The sequence below is a fragment of the Pinus tabuliformis genome, chromosome J (assembly GCF_031772625.1).
Source record: "Pinus tabuliformis cultivar Carrire ecotype Pingquan chromosome J, CPIR1, whole genome shotgun sequence".
Lineage (NCBI taxonomy): Eukaryota > Viridiplantae > Streptophyta > Pinopsida > Pinales > Pinaceae > Pinus > Pinus tabuliformis.
In genome coordinates, this window is record NC_142295.1 from 1,468,794,305 (window position 1) to 1,468,815,705 (window position 21,401).

The 21,401-nt window shown below is 39.6% G+C and overlaps 1 protein-coding gene across 3 annotated transcripts; it reads right to left on the minus strand.

Annotated features, from left to right (window-relative positions):
- Positions 1-782: 782 nt before the first annotated feature.
- LOC149232910 (cyclin-dependent kinase B1-1-like) lies at positions 783-4,286 on the minus strand. Of its 3 annotated transcripts, none has more exons than XM_089376607.1 (8): positions 4,066-4,286; positions 2,061-2,187; positions 1,903-1,964; positions 1,627-1,738; positions 1,417-1,510; positions 1,217-1,286; positions 982-1,120; positions 783-875 (listed from the first exon to the last, which is right to left on the minus strand). In XM_089376607.1, exons 1-8 carry the CDS (start codon positions 4,269-4,271, stop codon positions 783-785), a joined length of 903 nt encoding a protein of 300 aa, XP_089232733.1. In that variant the 5' UTR covers positions 4,272-4,286. The 3 variants fall into 3 exon arrangements, with proteins under 3 accessions (XP_089232733.1, XP_089232731.1, XP_089232732.1); XM_089376605.1 differs by having other exon boundaries at positions 2,061-2,171; positions 4,080-4,262; XM_089376606.1 differs by lacking the exon at positions 2,061-2,187 and having other exon boundaries at positions 4,071-4,262.
- Between the last annotated feature and the right edge of the window lie 17,115 nt (positions 4,287-21,401).

Consider the following 21,401-nt stretch of genomic DNA (forward strand, 5'->3'; position numbering starts at 1 on the left):
ACAATAAGGACACAAGTGACATGCAATAATTATTATTTTTAAATAAGTCATAATAAATTTAACTCTATTCCAATAATGCAGAAATCTATCCTAATAAATGTATCAGCAAATTTATCTGAATTATTGATAAAGGACATCTAACTCTACAAATACTATATAAATCATCACCTAAAACGATATTACATAATATCAATAACATCTAACTTCACAAATATTGTTAACTCATCACTTAAAACCATGTTACATGCCATATAAATCTTGAACCATTATAAAAAAAAATATAGGTCATAAACCAATACCAAGTGAACACAATTTTAGCTTTTGAGCCATTATAAATAATACCGATAGGTTACAACTGTTACAAGTAAATGCAATTTTAGCTTTTGAGTCTTTATAAAAAATACCTATAGTTATGGTAATGCCTAGTTAGAAAGAGAATCCATTAAAATTTAAACCTAGTGATACTACAAACACGTATATGTAAAATTAATAGAAACATACAACTACTAACATATCACACAACATTTGGGAAATGGAATTCAAAATAAATCCTAACATATCACACAACATTTGGGAAATGGAATTCAAAATAAATCCTATCATGATGAGTGAGAAATATCTGTCATAAATTAACAAATCAATGAAATATTGAGTACCATCAACTACAACTGTAACATTTGTTTTCCTTTCCAAACACACGATGTAATATATCAAGTCCAGATTAAAAAAAAAAAAATAACTCTTGAATTTCTTAACAAACATAAATACTGATATATGAAAACTCAAAATTGGGTCTTGTCTAGATCATCAAAATAAGGATGATTCAAGGCCTCCTTTGCTGAAATCCTGTTTGTCGGATTGCATTGCAACATTTTCTGCAAAACATTAGGAAATTTGTTAGTGTCTTAATATGCTCAATGTCAATAAGACTTTAAAAGATGTGACAAATATGGTGGGTTTGAGAGATAAGGAAGAACATACATTGAGAAGATCAAGACCGCTACAAGATAGATTTGGAACTTCCGAAGCAAGGCTCATAGGTTTCCATTCAGGATATTCATGCCAATCCTTGAGACTTTTAACTCCATGCCACGTTTGCTCAGTTGGGGTTCCAAACAACCTTTCCCTCACAAATGTAATTGAAGTAAGTTTTCTACGTGATTTAATGAGATTCAAGGGATTTAAACAATTTTTCCAAACCACTTCACAACCATACCTGAAGATACAAAGTAGTTGTTCCATTTCTGAATCCCCACTTAAAAGAGGTCGTCCTCTCACCATTTCAGCTAAAAATATCAAGAGAACAAGTTGTATATTAATTCCATTTCTTGGAAACACAATTGGGAATTATTTTGACAATGAGATCAAGAATGAAAATGAAAGAGAAAACACCCTTCTCAATATTTCTTCACTCACCGAAAATGCATCCAACAGACCAAATATCCACAGGAGTGGAATAGTGGGTGGATCCCAACAATATCTCTGGGGCCCTATACCATAGGGTGACAATCTGCAAATATACAGATAGGATGTTATATAAAATGTTTAACTAATAACCAACAACTTAAAAAACATGAAAACAAATGGAGCCCATTTTATAGAATGAGAGAGAATTTCATGACAAACCTCATGTGTGTAACTCTTCACAGGCACACTAAATGTCCTCGCAAGTCCCAGATCAGCAATTTTAAGGAGGCCTTTACTCTTTTCAACCAAAATATTTTGTGGTTTTAGATCCCTGAAGAAAATCAATCCGTGACAATCTTTCTAAGTAATTTGAGCTTACAAAACCCCAAATGTTTGAATTCAGAAAATCCTAATTTGTGTCATGTCATAACACAATATAAATGAATGCAAAAGTTAAAGATAAAATTGCAATATGCACAACTCATAATTTGCCACCTGTGCATCACAGCATGGGAATGACAATGAACTACTCCCTTGCATAGTTGATACATGAAACTCTGTACACCAACACCCATATACAAAAATTATAAACCTTTCTTTGCAAAAATGTTAATGCAATGGAATAATGAGAATGAAAGCAAATAAAATAATACCTTAATAATGTTCGGTGGGAGAGGATGATGAGAGCGCAATAATTTTTTCAGATCTGTGTCAAGGTACTCGAAGACAAGGTAAAGATATGATTTTCCATTCTTCATCACATTGTCCACAAAAAGCAACCTGAAATTCACAATATAACTCTTCTTGATCAAATAATTTAGAATTATATTGAGGCTTAGAGCTGAAATCACAATATAATTAAGGTAATGATTAAATAGGAATAATATACGGAAGAAATTTATTTCTGAGATAGACTATAGTTTGCACATCCATGACATTTGAAAATAATAATTAAACATGGGTTACTTGCTGATTAAATTTATCAGGGACACAAATGAAAACCAACAAAAGAAACACACATTTCAAAATATAGACAAAACAAGTAAAATATAGATTAAACTATAACCATTATAACAGAACAGGCAAACAAACAACCATCGGAATCCAAACCACTTAAAAAATTTATCTGTCATCTAAAATACGAGAGAAGCTGTCGTCTGAGCATCTCTGTACCTCGATGGATGTTGTCTATTTGCAGATCCCAATGAAACAAACCCTTCAGAAATTTACTCTGCAAGGCATGTAATGAGATTCTTGCATTTTCACCTTAAATTGAAATGGGATTTCCGGCTCCCATTGGTGAAGAGCATAAACGTAAGCTGGCAGAAGTATGGACTCGTCCATCCCAGAATAGGATGGGTTATCTGGAAGCTCACTTTTACCAACAATGGCCCCACTTCACCGTCAACTTCTGCGAAGGTTAAATTAAATCTTTCAATTTATTAGGTCAATGCTGGGAACGGTTCATACGTCTGGGTTTCGAGGTTTGTTGTTGCATATCAAACTTTTATTAGTTTTATTTCATTCAGATGTAATCCCTTGAAAACACTGCATGTGATGCGTTTTGAATTGTTTGTTTGTTTGGGCAGGGGTGTAAGAAAATTATGCCTGACTGCGTGGCGAACGCCAATGCTCTTGTCAAAGATCTGGCCACGACTGGGCAGTTCAACGTACTCTCCAGATAGCGCGGGATCCCTCTGGTGGCCTTCTCGCAGTTCAATGAAGAGGAAGTTGTTTGGGTATACCGATGAAAGAGAAGTGAAGAAGAAAAGGCATGTAATGAGATTCTTGTAATGAGGTACTCTGAATGCTTTCTATAGAAAATCTCTTTTGCCAAAGTCGTCTTCCCGACTCCGCCTAAGCCAACTATGCCCACAACCTGAACTTCTCCTGTGCGTTGCTGTGCTAATACTGTAGTTTCAAAATCTTTCATTTTGTCATCTAAACAACTGTGCCTTTTCTTGGCCATATAAGACTGTGTCTTTTCGGCCATTAGTTCCACCACACGTTTGACGACCTCAACATAAACTCCTTTTTTTTCTTCTTGGTTATATATAGGATGAGCAGCAGTGGAGGAGGAGGCGCCAGAAGCGTCCGTGAAATTGAATAACGGTGATCAATTTGAATGCCAAATGGTTACAGAAATAGAAATAGAAAGTGGGAAACTCTGAAGGCCTAAGCCACTAAGACTCGAAATGCTAAAGGTGGAAATAAATTCAAGAGCCTAATTTGGAGAGGATTGTGAGGTGAGAAAAGTTGGGAGCTTTGAGATATATAGATCCTCGTTATGCCAGATGCTTGCACCACCACATCACGCAGCAGGGAAAAAAAAAAAATCACTTTAACACACCAGTAGTAGGCACACACATGAACCGCGTGGAATTTCAAAGCAATAGGCTAAAACTATCGCCATTATAACAGAACAAGCAAACACCCATTGAAAGCAATAGGCTAAAAAGATACAATAGTTATAGCATAAGTAAAGCCTTCCGATTATGCAACAGATCATGGGGTAATTTCAGAATCTGGGATTCAAATGCCATGCCAAACATAATTGAAATAATTTAATCACCAGTTGCTAAATATAGGCAATAGACAGTTGCTAAATATGGACAATAGACTGAAAAATCTGGTTCAGAGTTAAGAAAAATAATTAACTTGACCACATAAATACATTCGGAGAGCAATCGCAGGATGGAAATTTCTCGAAGCGAGGTGGAAGGAATCCCTTCATCCGGCTCCTCAATGAGACTCTTCTTGATAGCGACGAGCTGGCCACTGCTCTTGTCCCTTGCCTTGTACACCTTCCCATAAGTGCCTTCTCCTATCTTCTGGAGTTTCTCAAACCTATCCATGCCGGACATATTCAATAAATTGCCAAAAAAAAAAATAGAAACACACTCCGGATGTGTTCAGAGGCCCCTCTCCAATGAGTCTTTCTCACCCGCAATCACAGAATACTTCCCTTGACTCCAATCCACGGGTGAATCAATAAAATAAGTATGAAGCTAGTCAGCTCATTTATATTGTTACCATGTAACCGTTGTGATTTGTTCAACTCACTATATTTATTTAAATATGAAATCTCCCTCTAAGGGTAACCAATTTCTACGAATTTAGGGCAACATTATAATGGTTCGTTACGTTCTTTTTGCCCTTTTTGGCTAGGTGAATAAATGAGCTTTTATAGTTAATATTTAACTAACTTGATTACGGCTAACGTAATTGGCATGAAGGGGCTCTTCTAAACAATTATTTGGTTAAGTAATGTGATGGTAAGTTTAGGTTTTTTACCCAAAAAAATAAAAAATTTAAACCAATTTAAACTATATATTTATGACGGGTTATAAAGTCTAACTTTTATTTTAATGTTATTTATGATGGATTATAAAGTCTAACCTTTATTTGTCCGTATGGGGTAGCTCAAGTGGCAATGGTTGTGGAAATGAAGTCTCACCCAACCGAAGATCTTGGGTTTGATTCTTGTGGTACCCTGCCCCGAAATGGGGTGAATAAAGTGCTACCCTCCCCTGAAATGGGGTGAATAAAAAGACATGTAAAGTTTCCAAAATGAGAAGGTCCTACCAAACTTACAAAAAAAAAGTCTAGCTTTTATTTTAATGTTGTGATATTGATTTTTCACAAAGAGTAATTTGCTAAATTTAATATTACAAATTATAATTATAATATAATTTGTATTTATAAGGCAATTTTATAAGTTCAATGCTTATAAGCCAACATTATAAGTTCTCATCAAAAGCTTGTTATGATGGTGAATTTTATATACTTTACATCATGTATTTATGGAATTACATTCACTATGTTATTTTTTAAATATAATAGTTATATATAAAGTATTTTTATTTAAAAAAATGTGTTATGATAATTTGTGAGTAAGTGTTGTAATTTTACATATTTGATCCTCGAATATTTTGGAAGAAAATTCTAATTTGCCAAATGAAATAAAATAATATTTCTTTAAAGGAGTAGAATTCATTTTTTAAGAATCTCCATGAATCTCTTAATATCATCCATATATTTCAAAAATTCTTATAAAGGGTGAAATATTTGTTTTAGCACACATAGAGTTTAAGGTTAAGTCACATATCGTCACGAAAATGAAGCACAATGAAGCCTACCAAGCTCGAAATTTTAAAATTGCAGGGACTACCGCCATCCGTTATACAAAAAAACTCTTAAATTTTGTAGTGAACCTCTAAATTTTAAAATTTCAGGGACTATCGTCATCCCTCACACACAAAAGCTCTTAAATTTTGTAGTGAAGCAAGGTTTTCCTAGACCTTAGACATAAAACCTCATATACCTATTCTTAAATGTGGGGATAAAAGAATTCCCTCTAATTATAAGGCCATTATGATTAGCCCCACTTTGTCCTAATTGTATGGAATTAATTTGGAAAATGAAACTAGCTTATGCGTATAAAGCCATGATAAAGGAGCTAAAAGCCTTCTTGGGTTTCGTAGATACCATACAACTATAGATCACTTTATTATTCTTAGATCATTAAGTAGCAGCACTGCAATAATAAATCCCATCTCTTGTGATATTTCACGAACTTTAGAAAAAAAATTAAATGTCATTACCACACAAACTTTTCAAGAGGTCGGAAGAGATAAAGGTCCCTTTTGGATTGGGAGTTATTGTGACAAGGTTGTATGTTTAGGTAAACTTAGTGAAAGAGTCAAAGTTCCTCATTCATACAATGTTGGTTTCAGGCATGCGGTTCTGCTTGCCCATGGATTGCATGTAATGAAGTCTTTAAAAGACTTGGGAGGACTTCATTTCTACGGGGTAGGGATGTGAATGGTGTAGGCTCACTTGGTTGGTTTTGGCCAAGGGATAAATCGAATATTTTATTAGTTGTTTTTTTTTTTAAAGATTTAGGCTTTAGGGGACAAACATTGTGTTCATGTCTTCTCTTTTGTTTCTAGTAAATTTTTCTCTTAGTTAATTTCTCTTAGTAGTCCTAACATGGTATTAAAGACTAATGGTTGATCAGATGGCTAGGTGCAAGGGTACAATATTTTCAAAATCATAGGACCACTTAAGAAGTTGTGATGGGTGTTAAAGAAAAAAATGAGCTCCATCAGGAGCTTGAGGCACTTGTGTGAGAAAAGTGAGTACAATCAAAATCAATCATGAAAACTATTGACACTAGGGTTGAGTTCCCTAGTAGCATTATACCAGTCCTTGACACCATCTTCATGATCTTGTTTGCAATGGAAATATGACAGTTAAAATTAGCTCTCTTTCAATGAGTAGCTACAATCTTCTCGGGGTCATATGTGCGATATTTTGGGGTTACAAAGTGACTCCCCTTTAAGGCTTTAGCCTCTGTCTCTACTTGCTTGAAGTTTTCTACCACATAGGCTCCGCTGACATGAGGGAAAGATGGCCATGGTTTCTTGTTCCCTTTTCTTAGTACTTTCGAGAAACCCTGCATCATCTAGTGACACACTTCCCACAAGAGTAGTTTATCTATGGCAAACCTAGGAAGAGCATGTGGGGCCTTATAGGAACCAAAAACTCTAATAAATATACCCTCCTAGATCGGGAACCAATGTGCCACCTTGAAAATGGTTTCCATGGCCCTCTTCGACATATAAGGCGACTCTTCTCTGAACAGTGGCTCATATAATGTGGAAATAAAATACTTAGAATTGATATCAATGTTACCCTTATAGGCGGCGGTGTCCGAGAAAATCTTGTAATGATGGTGCACTGGGCTAGCTGTAGACATATCCCAATTGTAGCTCCAGTTGTCTAACTCGCACCTTGTACAAACTGCGTTTAGAAGGTATGAGGCCATATAGAATTCTGTTGGGTGATCTCGCTCGGGATTCTTTGCTGCAATATTGTTCGTCCTTAGGTCTGACACGAGAATGTTGGCCCAGTTTAAAATTGTTCCACGGGTAACGACAACGTACATGATAGGGACCCATGTATCGTGGAACACATCACATTCTTCTTTCCCATACAGGCGGTTCATCATGGCGGTGATCAGTTGATAAACCTTCCTTAGCCCATCTGTCTTGCAGCCTGGACCGTCCTAAACCGGAACTTGAACAGGTCTTTCTACCATTCCCTAAAGATGTCTTTGGTAGGATTCACAAGCTAGAGTGCCACCGGGTGTTGAAATTTTCTTGTTTCTGAGGGAGTTTGTAGTAATTAGCAATGTTTGTAGAGGAGATTGCTACTAAGAGTGCACTAGTATGGTCCATTATTGTCCATGAATCCGTGTTTTTGCTTTGAATGATCCAGTCAATGGTTTCAGCACATGGGAAAACTAGAGGGTGTGATGTTATCTTGTGGAGCTTGGACCTCTTAAGGTTTAGGTACACAGAGAAGTACTCCTAGGTCTCTGGTATGTCTAGCTTGGCGAACGCCTCATAAATGTCATACCAGGAAAGCCTCATGCTTTTATTAATGTTGGAGGGTGTCTCTCTATAGATAGGGGCTTCCTCGTACTGATGGAGTTCCTGTGAACTGCTCCCAGATCGCTTACGGGAAGACCTCGTCATAGGAAGTGCAATCTCATCTTCAAAAGAGGAGATGGAGATGCAGTCGAGATCCATGTCACCTGGCATATTGAACAAACAATCTCATGATGTGAGAGATGACATGAGAATAAAAAAAGAGTTCTAAATACAAACAATAGCTTTCGAAGGTTGTGAGAGGGTTTTTTGAAAAGTTGCAAGTGTCCCGCGGAGTAGGTTGCGACGTAGCGACTGGGTATGTTAAGCCTCAGGGCGTAAAGTTGCAACATTCACAGGTCACGATGATTGCAGAGATCACAGGTCGTGAGGTCGCGAGACTTAAGGTCGCAAGGGCCACGAGTCGCACACGTCACATAAATTTTCCTATCACGGCCTTAGGTCGCACAACCTGTGTTTTGGAAGAGTCCAGGTGATGAATGTGGCTTAAGATGGGTCTCTGGAACTCCTTGGGGTCAAATGGCTCAGCTTCTAGGAGAAGAAGGTTAGCTCAGAGCCACAGATAGGCGTGAGAAAAAGTGATGGAGAATCACGAAGCTAAAGAGCCATCCAGTCAAGAATTATGGGGGAAAATAAATTAAATTATGGAAAAAAACCCCCAAGGATTGGAATTTTCCGGGTTAGGGATGAGGAGGATGACAGATGGATGGAAACAATGATTACTTAAGAAGCAGAAAGATCACCTACTTGGAGAAATCATGCGTCTCGCCTAGTCATAGAGCCTCCCTGCCTTTTGTGTGACCAAATAAACGTTACAAATGAGTGGTTCAAGGCCACTATATATAACTTCATTCGCACATGCAGGGGTCACATAGGTCACAAGGCTTGAGTTGGGGAAGTGTGCGACCTATGCAACTTTGCGATCCAAAGGTCGCTAGGTCGTATGGTTGGGCGATTAGGCCTTTACAACCTCTCTGACCTAGCAACTTCTTGGTCGTGTGGTCACATAGGTCACGATGGTCTCGAATCTCGCTAGGTTAACTTTTGTGACCTATACGACTCCAGGAGCTAGCAAGGCCACATGGGTCACACAAGTCGCAGGAGAAGAAAAAGTCGTAACATGGTGCTGCAACTAGATGACTTAGACCTAATTAAGGACTTAGCTTGGCTAGTGAGGAAGAGACTTAGGTTCTTTTGAGACTTTTATAGTTTTCCGAGCTCCTGAACAGACTCTAAGGATGGGAGGAAAGTCTTGAAAAGGTAAAGGGGCTGCTAAATTTTGAAGAGTTGGAAATTTTGGAGGGGTCTTTGTAGCAGTTACAACAATTGGCAATTCATTGGGAGGACTCCAGGATCTCGAGATGTTTGATGGCCTAGCTCAAGGTGGACATCAAAGAGTGTTGTTCCATAGAGTTGTGGGTCCCGTTGATGATTCTGGGTCTCTCCTTAACATTGGTCAGCTATCCCTCGTTGCTAAAAACTAGGCCTTTAACACATAGAAATTGATATCAATTCCTGCTATTTCTGGGAGGAAAGGAAGTTGAAGTAATGATATGAGCTTTAAAGATTTTTGTTATAATAGTTATGGTACTCTGGTGTTGCTCCGCTGCCAGTGAGCCTGAATAGTACCCCAATAGAGTCACTACCTAGAAATCGCAAACATTGCTTCGCTGTGAGAGAGCCTGGACAATACTCGGGTAGAGTCGTTGCTTCACCTCTTTGCATAGGAAGCCTTTCTTAGTCCTTTAGCCCTTATTAGTTAACTGATGTGCTCATTGGCACTTATATATCTGTGCCTATTTTCACTTATTCATGTGGCTATGTAAGCCTGGGTGGATGAGGGATCCCGACTTATTTGATTTGAAAAGAGGTTTTTTTTGGTTTTCCAGATACCTTATTGTTTTTCCAAAATATGTGTATTCCCAAAGAGTTTTCTTCAGCTTCCCCCCACTCCCGACCCAATGGTTGAGCTAGAACATTGCATAATTAGGGCTGAGTTAGCAGATGGGATAGGTCAGCATGAGATAGGGGACCATGTATGACATCAAGTTCCCCACAACGATAAGTTTCAATACTCTATTTTGGTCGCGACTTAAGGTTCGGTAAAAAGATGGTTCCATAGAGAACCCATCTGAGCCAAAATGGAGGGCCACTTCAACCTCAATCTGACATCCCAAACTTTTATTCAAGGATAAACAAAAATAAAAAAGAACTGTAAAAACAAACTAACGTGAAAGAAAGAAAAAAAGGGAGCTATAATAAAAGGTGTGTTAGCAGCCATGAGGGCTGCCAGGTGAAGTAGAATTTGAGATCTTGGTCATTCATAGGAAGGAATTCAACCCGCCCTCCAAGAGTTTGCAACTTATAAGTATGATGGCCAATTTTCTCTTTGACTTGGAAAGGTCCAATCCATACGACTTGGAACATGGTGTGTTTTCCCTTGTCTTCATTGGCCCTATCACACTTAAGAACTAGGTCTCCTACACAGGATTCACAGGTTCCTGTGGATTTGTGGTCAAACCACCTCTTAATTGGTTTTAGTGAATGACAAACTTCTCCTTGGTCTTTAGTCTCTCTTGTTCCAATCTAAGGAGTGTGTTGGTGCTATTTTTAATGGTAGGGCAAGGGGAGCCTTATGATTCTTGTGACAATTGGAGGGCAAAGAAATAGAGGTTCGGTGGAAGGATGCCTTCTTTCCCATAAACCATAAAGTAGGGGGATGTCCTAAGCGATGGTTTGCATGTAACCAAGTCTGCCCATAAACCATAAATATTTAATTTTGTCATCTAAACAACTGTGCCTTTCCTTGGCCATATACGACTATGTCTTTTTGGCCATTATTTCCACCACACATTTAACGACCTCAACATAAACTCCCTTTTTGTCTTCTTGGTTATATATAGGATGAGCAGTGGTGGAGGAGGAGGCGCCAGAAGCATCCATGAAGGAGAATAATGGTGATCATTTTGAATGCCAAATGGTTACAAAAATAGAAATAGAAAGTGGGAAACTTTGAAGGCCTAAGCCACTGAGACTCGAAATGCTAAGGTGGAAATAAATTCAAAGGCATAATTTGGAGAGGATTGTGAAGGGAGAAAAGTTGGGAGACTTGAGATATATAGATCCTCGTTCTGCTAGAAAATTCTAATTTTCTAAATTAAATAAAATAACATTTCTTTAAAGGATTAGAATTCATTTTTTAAGAATCTTCATGAATCTCTTAATATCATCCATGTATTTCAAAAATTCTTATAAAGGGTGAAATATTTATTTTAGCATACATAGGGTTTAGGGTTAAGTGTCATATCGCTATGAAAATGAAGGACAATGAAGCCTACCAAGATCAAAATTTTAAAATTGCAGGGACTACCGCCATCCCTTATACACAAAAGCTCTTAAATTTTGTAGTGAACCGTGAAATTTTAAAATTGCAGGGACTATCGTCATCCCTTACACACAAAAGCTCTTAAGTTTTGTAGTGAAGCAAGGTCTTCCTAGACCTTAGACATAAAACCTCATATACCTATTCTTAAATGTGGGGATAAAAGAATTCCCTCTAATTATAAGGCCATTATGACTAGCCCCATTTTGTCCTAATTGTATGGAATTAATTTGGAAAATGAAAATAGCTTCTGCATATAAAGCCATGATAAAGGAGCTAAAAGCCTTGTCAAGTTTCATAGATACGATACAACTATAGATCACTTTATTATTCTTAGATTATTAAGTAGCATCACTGAAATAATAAATCCCATCTCTTATGATATTTCACGAACTCTAGAAAAAAATAAATGCCATTACCACAAAAACTTTTCAAGAGGTTAGAAGAGATAAATGTCCCTTTTGGATTGGTAGTTGTTGTGACAAGGTTGTATGTTTAGGTAAACTTAGTGAAAGAGTCAAAGTTCCTCATTCAAACAATGTTTATTTCACGCACGCGGTTCTACTTGCCCATGGATTGCATGTAATGAATTCTTTAGAAGACTTGGGAGGACTTCATTTGTAGGGGGTAGGGATGTGAATGATGTAGGCTCACTTAGTTGGTTTTGGCCAAGGGATACATCAAATATTTCATTAGTTGGTTTTTCTGAAGATTTGGGCTTTAAGGGATAAACATTGTGTTTATGTGTTCTCTTTTGTTTCTAGTAATTTTTTCTCTTAGTTAATTTCTCTTAGTGATTCTAGCATGGTATTGAAGACTAATAGTTGATCATATGGCTAGGAGTAAGGGAACAATATTTTCAAAATCGTAGGACCACTTAAGAATTTGTGACAGGTGTTAGAGAAAAAAAATGAGCTCCATCAAGAGATTGAGGCACTTGTGTGAGGAAAGTGAGTACAATCAAGATCAATCTTGAAAACTGTTGACACTAGGTTTGAGTTCCCTAGTAGCATTATACCAGTTCTTGACACAGTCTTCATGATCTTGTTTGGAATGAAAATATGACCAGTTAAAATTAGCTCTCTTGCACTAAGTAGCTACAATCTTCTTGGGGTCATATGTGCGATAGTTTAGGGTTGCAAAGTGACTCCCCTTTAATGCTTTAGCCTCCGTCTCTACTTGCTTGAAATTTTCTACCACACAGGCTCTGATGACATGAGGGAAAGATGGCCATGGTTTCTTGTTCCCTTTTCTTAGTACTTTCGAGAAACCTTGCATCATTTGGTAACACAGTTCTCGTAAGAGAAGTTTATCTATGGCAAACCTAAGAAGAGCATGCGTGGCCTTATAGGAACTGAAAACTCTAATAAATATACCCTCCTGGATTGGGAACCAATGTGCCACCTTGTCAATGGTTTCCATGGCCCTCTTCGACATACAAGGTGACTCTTCTCTGAACAGTCACTAATATAATGAGGAAATAAAATACTTAGAACTGACATCAATCATACCCTTATAGGAGGTGCCTCAGAAAATCTTGTAATGATGGTGCATTGGGTTGGTTGCAGACGTATCCCAAAATTAGCTCCAGTTGTTGAATTGGCGCCTTGCACAAACTGCATTTAGAAGGTATGAGGCCACATAGAATTCTGGTGGGTGATCTCGCTCAGGCTTCTTTGCTGCAATGATGTTCGTCCTTAGGGCTGACATGATAGTGTTGGCCCAGTTTAAAAATTTTCTACGGGTGGCGACAATGTACATGATAGGGACCCATGTATCGTGGAACACATCACAGTCTGCTTTCCCATACAGACGGTTCATCATGGTAGTGATCAGTTGATAAACCTTCCTCAGCCCATCTATCTTGTAGACCTGGACCGTTCTAAACCAGAACTTGGATGGGTCTTTCTACCATTCCCTAAGGATGCCTTTGGTAGGATTCATGAAGCTAGAGAGCCACTGAGTGTTGAAAGTTTCTTGTTTCTCAAGGAGCCCATAGTAATTAGAAATTCCTATAGAGGAGATTGCTGCTAAGAGTGCACCAGTATGGTCCTTCACTGTCCATGAATCTGTGTTTGCGATTTGAATGATCCAGTCAATAGTTTCAACACACAGGAAAACTAGAGGGTGTGATGCTATCTTGTGGAGCGTGGACATCTTGAGGTTTAGGTACACAGGGAAGTACTCCTAGGTATTTGGTATATCTGGCTTGGTGAATGCCTCATAAATGTCATACTAGGAAATCCTCATGCTTTTATTAATGTTGGAGGCTATCTCTCTTTAGATAGGGGCTTCCTCGTATTGATGGAGTTCTTGTGAACTGCTCCCAGATCTCTTACGTGTAGACCTCGTAGTAGGAAGTGAAATCTCATGTTCGAAAGAGGAGATGGAGATGCAGTTGAGATCCACGTCACATGGCATATCGAACAAACAATCCCATGATGAGAGAGATGCTGTGAGAATAAAAGAGAGTTCTAAAGACAAACAAAAACTTTCGAAGGTTGCGAGAGGGTTTTTTGGCAAGTTGCAGGTGTTCCACGGAGTAGGTCACGGTGCCTTATAGGAACTGAAAACTCTAATAAATATACCCTCTTGGATCGATAACCAATGTGCCACCTTGAAAATTGTTTCCATGGCCCTCTTCGACATACAAGGCGACTCTTCTCTGAATAATTGCTCATATAATGGTGAAATAAAATACTTAGAACTTACATCAATCATACCCTTATAGGCAGTGTCCCAGGAAATCTTCTAATGATGGTGCACTAGGTTAGCTGCAGATGTATCCAAATTGTAGCTCCAGTTGTTGAACTAGAACCTTGCACAAAATGCGTCTAGAAGGTATGAGGCCATATAGAATTATGTTGGGTGATCTCGCTCGAGCTTCTTTGCTGCGATGATGTTCGTCCTCAGGGCCGACATGAGAATGTTGGCCCAGTTGAAAATTGTTCCATGGGTGGTGACAATGTACATGATAGGGACCCATGTATCGTGGAACACATCACAATCTGCTTTCCCATACAGGCGGTTCACCATGGTGGTGATCAGTTGATAAACCTTCCTTAGCCCATCTGTATTGTAGACCTGGACTGTCCTATACTAGAACTTGCACGGGTCTTTCCACCATTTGCTAAGGATGTCTTTGGTAGGAGTCACAAAGTTGGAGAGCCACTGGGTGTTGAAAGTTTCTTGTTTCTCAAGGATCCTGTAGTAATTAGATATGTCTGTAGAGAATATTGCTCCTAAGAGTGCACTAGTATGGTCCATTATTGTCCATGAATCCGTCTTTGTGCTTTGAATGATCCAGTGAATAGTTTCAACACGTGGGAGAACTAGAGGGTGTGATGCTACCTTGTGGAGATTGAACCTCTTGACGATTAGGTACACAGAAAAGTCCTCCTAGGTCTCTGGTATGTCTGGTTTAGCAAATGCCTCATAAATGTCATACGAGGAAATCCTCATGCTTTTATTAATGTTGTAGGCTATCTCTATTTATAGGGGCTTCCTCATACTGATGGAGATCCTATGAACTTCTCGCAGATCTCTTACAGGTAGACCTCGTAGTAGGAAGTGCCATCTCATCTTCGAAAGATGACATGGAGATGCAGTCGAGATCCACGTCACTTGGCATATTGAATAAAAAATGCCACGATGAGAGAGACGACGTGAGAATAAAATAGAGTTCTAAAGACAAACAATAGCTTTAGGATTTTGCGAGAGGGTTTTTTGGCAAGTCGTAGGGGTCCCACGGAGTAGGTTGTGACGTAGCAAATGGGTAGGTTAAGCCTCAGGGCACAAATCTGCAAAGGTCATATGTCATGATGAGTGCAGAGGTCACATGTCATGAGTTCGCGGGACTTAAGGTCACAAGGGTCACAGGTTTCACACGTCACATAAATTTTCCTAAGGTTGCGCGACCTATGTTTTGGAAGAGTTGAGGAGATGAATGTGGCTTTAGAGGGGTCTTTGAAACTCCTCAATGTTAAATGGCTCAGCTTCTGGGGGAAGAATGTTATCTCAAAGCCACAAATAGGCTTGAGGAAAAGTGACAAAGTATCATGAAGCTAAAGAGGCATCCAATCAAGACTTATGGGAGAAAATAGAATAAATCATGGGAAAAACCCCCGAGATTGGAATTTGTAGGGTCGGGGATGAGGAGGATGACAGATGCGTGAAAACAATTATTGTTGGGGAAGTGAAAAGGTCACCTACGTGGAGAAATCATGTGTCTCACCTAGTCGTAGAGCCTCCCTGCCTTTCATGCGGCCAAAGAAACGTTACAAATGAGTGGTTCAAGGCTGCTATATATAACTTTATTCCCACATGTAGGGGTCACATAAGTCACAAGGCCTGAGTTGTAGAAGTGTGCGACCTATGCAACTTTGTGACCCAACAGTCGCTAGGTCGTATGGTTAGGCGATTAGGCCTTTGTGACCTCTCTGACCTAGCAACTTCCTGGGTGCATGGTTTCATAGGTCACGATGGTCTCAAATCTCCCTAGGTTAACCCATGTGACCTATGCGACTCCATGAGCTAGCAAGGCTACATAGGTCACACAAGTCGCAGGAGAAGAAAAGGTTGCATCATGGTGCTACGATTAGATGACTTTGACCTAATTAAGAACTTAGCTTGGCTAGTGAGGAAGAGACTTAGGTTCTTCTAAGGCTTTTCTGGTTTTCTGAGCTTCTGAACAGACTCTAAGGATGGGAGGAAAGTCTTGAAAAGGTAAAGGGGCTCCTAAATTTTGAAGAGTTGGAAATTTTGGAGGGGTTGTTGCAGCAGCTACAAAAATTGGTGATTCACTGGTAGGACTCCAAGATCTCGAGACATCTTATGGACTAGCTTAAGGCGAACCTCAAAGAGTGTTGTTTCATAGAGTTGCGGGTCTCGCTGATGATTCTAGGTCTCTCCTTAACATTGGTCAGCTATCCCTGGTTGCTAAAAACAAGGCCTTTAACACACACAAAATGATATCAATTCTTGTTGTTTCGGGGAGGAAAGGAAGTTGAAGTAATGATATGAGATTTAAGGATTTTCGTTATAATAGTTATGGTACTCTGGTGTTGCTCTGCTGCCAGCGAGCCTGAACAGTATCCCAATGGAGTCACTACCTAGAAATCGCAAACATTGCTTCGCTGTGAGAGAGCCTGGATAATACCCCGGCAGAGTCGTTGCTTCACCTCTTTAAGTAGGAAGCCTTGCTTAGTCCTTTAGCCCTTATTATTTAATTAATGTTCTCATTGGCACTTATTTATCTATGCTTATTTTCACTTATTCATGTGGCTATGTAAGCTTGGGCGGATGAAGGATCCCAATTATTTGATTTGCAAAGAGGTTGTTTCTAGTTTTTTAGACACCTTATTGTTTTCCCGAAATATGTGTATGCCCAAAGAGTTTTCTTCAGCTTGCCCCCACTCCCAACCCAATGGTTGAGCTAGAACATCTCACAATTAAGGTCGAGTCAGCAGATGGGATAGGTCAGCGTGAGATAGGGGACCGTGTATGACATCGAGTTCCCCACTACGGTAAGTTTCAATACTCTATTTTGGTTGCGACATAAGGTTCAGTAGAAAGACAGTTCCATAGAGAAACCATCTGAGCTAGAGTGCAGGGCCACTTCAACCTTAATTCGACATCCCAAACTTTCATTCAAGGAAAAAAATCAAAAGATAACTATAAAGACAAAATAATGTGAAAGAAAGAACAAAAGGGAACTATAATACAAGGTGTGTCATCAGCCATGAGGGATGCTAGGTGAAGTAGAATTTGTGATCTTAGCTGTTCACAAAAAGGGATTCAACCCGCCCTCCCAGAGTTTGCAACTTATAAGTATGATGTCCAATTTTATCTTTGACTTAGAAAGGATCAATCCATACAGCCCTGAACTTGGTGTGTTTTCCCTTGTCCTCATTGGCCATATCACACTTAAGAACTAGGTCTCCTACACAAAATTCACAGGTTCGTGCAGATTTGTTGTCAAACCACCTCTTAATTTGGTTTTGGTAAATGACAAACTTCTCCCTAGTCTTTAGTCTCTCCTCTTCCAATCTAAGGAGTGTGTCGACGCGGATTTTAATGGTAGGGAAAGGGGAGCCTTATGATTCTTGCGAGAATTGGAGGGAAAAGAAGTAGAGTTTCGGTGGCAGGATTGCTTCTTTCCCATAAACCAGAAAGTAGGGGGATGTCCCAAGGGATGGTTTGGGTGTAACTGGGTCAACCCACAAGGAATTACTGAGGAACTTGTGCCAATTTCTTTAGTGAGACAACAAGGTTTTCTTGAGGATGCAGATGAGGTTTTTTATTTGTAGATTCTTCTAGGCCAATCCCCTGAGGGTAATAATTGGTTGAATGTTTTAAAAAAAAAGTAGTTCTCTAAATAATAATCACACAAATTTAAAGATGAAAAATATGTAGCATTATCAAACACAAGTGAGGTTGGGACACTGAACCTAGCCATGATATATTGATTGATGAAAGATATTACCTTATCATTGTTGATTTTATGTAGTAGAATTTCTTCAAACCACTTGGTGAAATAGTCAATGGATGTGGTCAAACCTGTTGGGTGTGGAGCCTGATTATCTTCTGTATTCAAAGGTTTTAGCTGGATGTATACCCTAGGAATATTGTACACCCCTCCACGTGGGGGCGGGGGTGTGGGGGGGACTTGTCCCCCCCGTGGGGGTCCGGGAGGCCTAATCCCCCCTGGTTGGGGGGTCTGGGGGCCAGCAGTTCCCTGACAGGGGTTCGGGGGTAGCGCCCCTGAAACTAAAAATAGATGTAAAATTGCCTTGTAAAAGTCTGGTAATTTCTAGTCAATCTAGGTTGTTCATTAGGCGGATGATCTGACGATAGGAGTTATGTTTAATTTAGGGTTTTTTTTCCCTAGAAGGCAACCCCTCACTATATATATGAGGGAATTGTATTACGTCTATGTAGATCTGCATTCTGAGTGAGGAAGAGAGAGGAGATTGAGTGCGAAGAGGGTGTTACAACAGATCTGTTGTAGGTTGTATCTCTTCAGTTTGTTGGATAATATAATAAAATAAGGACTGGTTGTTTCTTTGTGGATGTAGCCCAAACTGGGTGAACCACGTATATCTGTGTCTCTCTTGTTTTATGTGTTTTCTGTGTTTATATTTCAATATTTTTATGTGTTCTATTGCTCTGTAATATATAATTTTCCAACAACTGGTATCAAAGCCAAAGGTCTATTTGGCTGATAAACTCGCAGGAGAGAAAGGTTCCTAGTTTGAGTGGGAGCAATGGCGGAAGATGGTATGTTTAGGGTCGAAAAATTCAACGGCCAAAACTACCAGCTATGGAAGATGCAGATGGAACATTATCTGTATCAAAGAGATCTATACCTGTAGAAATTTTGAATAATATGACACTTATTCACAGAGATTATCCCGATTATGCACTATTGCGGAATACATGCATAATACATAACCTCCTCAACGTTGATCATCAATTTTGCAGAATTAAAAACAATGAAACATCAATCGCATGTGCACATTAACACAGTATGTAACCCAGGGAAAGCATACAGCTGAAAACCCCACACTATCTATATATTATAATGATTGATAACATGTAATAATACATAGTACAATACTCCTCACAAGTACTTAGTACTATCTCCACTTGTTACACACAAAACTAGCTCAGATCTGAATCAATCACAGGTTCAAATCTCCTCCATTGCTTTGCCTACCTCCACTGCGCAATCCTGCATGAGAATAATGATGAATGGCTGAAGAAAACTCGTATTTCCTTGGCTGAACCACACAATCCTCATTGACATTACTCAATCCATTGATTGTGCAAGATCTCATGCACAATTATAGTCACAACTGATAGAAATCTCAACCTCTAACACCTGTCTCCACTGAACTGTCCATGCACTGAGTTAACTGATGTATTCTTTAGTTGATTTATGAGTTAATAATTAGTGAATTAATTAAAAATTAATTCACATCACTCATCACTAGTGTATTCTGCAGTTAGACTAAATACAACTAGTTTAACCAAGTCAAACTGAACACAACTCCATCAACTCCATAATCAACTCCACCAAAACTCAACCACATGAGTTCTAACTAAAGTCCTGCATGCAATAGCTCAACTAACCCACAAGAAAAGTGTATTTCCTTCGGACAGCTGCATGTGCCACATCTGTAGCTCAAACTGAAGTGCTCCAAGAGGATAAGATAATGTTTATAGTCCAAATATTATTATGAGATAATAATATTCGACTATTCTATTTTTAGCCTGGCAGTCTAAAAATAGAAATCGCCCATATGTCTAAAAACAGAAGTCCATTTATTTTTACCAACATGACCAATCATCCACAAATAGCATCCTGCAACTCATAGACCATGATCCATATGTCTAAAAATAGACATAGTCTAAAAATAGATTTTGCGCCAAAAATAGCCTGCGGGCCCACTTAGTGAAGGCGACTCCTTTCCACTAAGCTCCATCATCTTGTTGCATTTTCAACACTCCCTCTCAACAAGATATGGAATATCTGCAACCCCTATCCTGCAACTTTGGAATGTTCTGCATGCAACACATTTGCTCGGTCCACTTGCTCCAACAACACTTGGAACAAAAACACTCCCAACTGACCACTCTGTTGGGCTAGGAACATACTCTGATGCTGAAGCTCTACCTGCTGCTAACAAGTGCTCTCTCTATGAAATCTGTGCTACTGCAACATCTCTATGCATCTCGCACCATTTCACACTTCTCTGTGCCACCTAGCACTGTGCAAAACACTTGTGCCTCTCGCATTGTTGCAGCCTGCTAGCTATGCGTTGTTCTGGGATTCCCTCCACTGTCACTCTCTCTGCCGCTCCATCTGCATCTATCTCTACCCAATCAGTCAGTTCCTACTACTCTACATCGGGGCTCCCGTAGCAAGGTCTCATCCAAGAGATTGGGTACCTCAAGGATCTTGCCCCTCCTCCTTGGGACAATCAATCCACATCACCCCACCTCCTACCTGGAGGTATGGCTGCATGTGATCCCTCAGCCCACCTGGCTCGAAGTTTCCCCCTACTGGGGGTCTCTTCATGAGTAGATGTCTCTACTCGATCTCCTCTCAGCTTCCCTTGTTGTGGCTGCTCCACAACCTCCTGAAGCTGCTGCACCAATCGTGGCTCCTCCACAATCGTCTGAGACTTCTTCCGGCTCTGCATGTTGAGAGGTAATATACGCTCCCTCTCAACCACCAAGTCTCCATCAGTTGCCTCGCTGCTCAAGGCTTTGCATGCATCTTGAACCTTAAGAGCATACAGGTTCTTGACCCGTGAACCAATCTGCTTCACCTGTCTAGTGATGATGTGTCTAAGGAAAACCTTTCCCTTACTGAAGACTACATCATAGCCTCTGTCTTCCAACATCGCGATCGACACCAAGTTTCTCTTCAGTCCTGGTACATACTTGACATCGTTCAAGGTAAGGCGAGCTCCATGCTCCCTCTGAAAAATAACCATGCCTACACCTGAGACACTATACTTCTCATCATTACCCATTGCTATGAGTATCTGGAGATCTTTCTCCTCCAAAGTACTGAACAAGCTCTTGCCATCGGTCATGTGGAAAGAAGCTCCACTTTCAAGAAACCAACCACTTCCCACCATGGATGAAACCATGCATGTGAAGAGTGTGAAATCCAACTCAAACTGTGAAGCAAGTGCCTCACCTTTAGATCCTTCCTCGGATCCCTTCTTGGATTTCTTCTTTGGGAAATTAGTAGCATAATGGCCCAACTCATGACAACGAAAGCATCTCACTTTTGACTTGTCAACCTTCTTCCCATTATTGGAAAAGCTTGATTCATAAAGAGAACCCTTCTCCTTCCCCTTCTTTGCTTTGGTAGCCAAAGCGAAATTTTCTTCATCAGATGCCTTTGATGAAGATTCGTCCCTGGTATTCCGCTTGATCTCTTCTTGCACAAGATCCGACCAAAGTCTCTCCCATCCTGGAAATTTCTCCCGACCATTGACAGAGTCCTGATAGGAATGTTAACTCTTCGGAAGACCAAGGAGAGCCAAGCTCACCAAGTCCTCATCATCGACAGTCACCCCCACACTTCCTAGCTCATCCCGGCATTGGGTGAACTTCGTGAGATACCTGGGCATATTGTC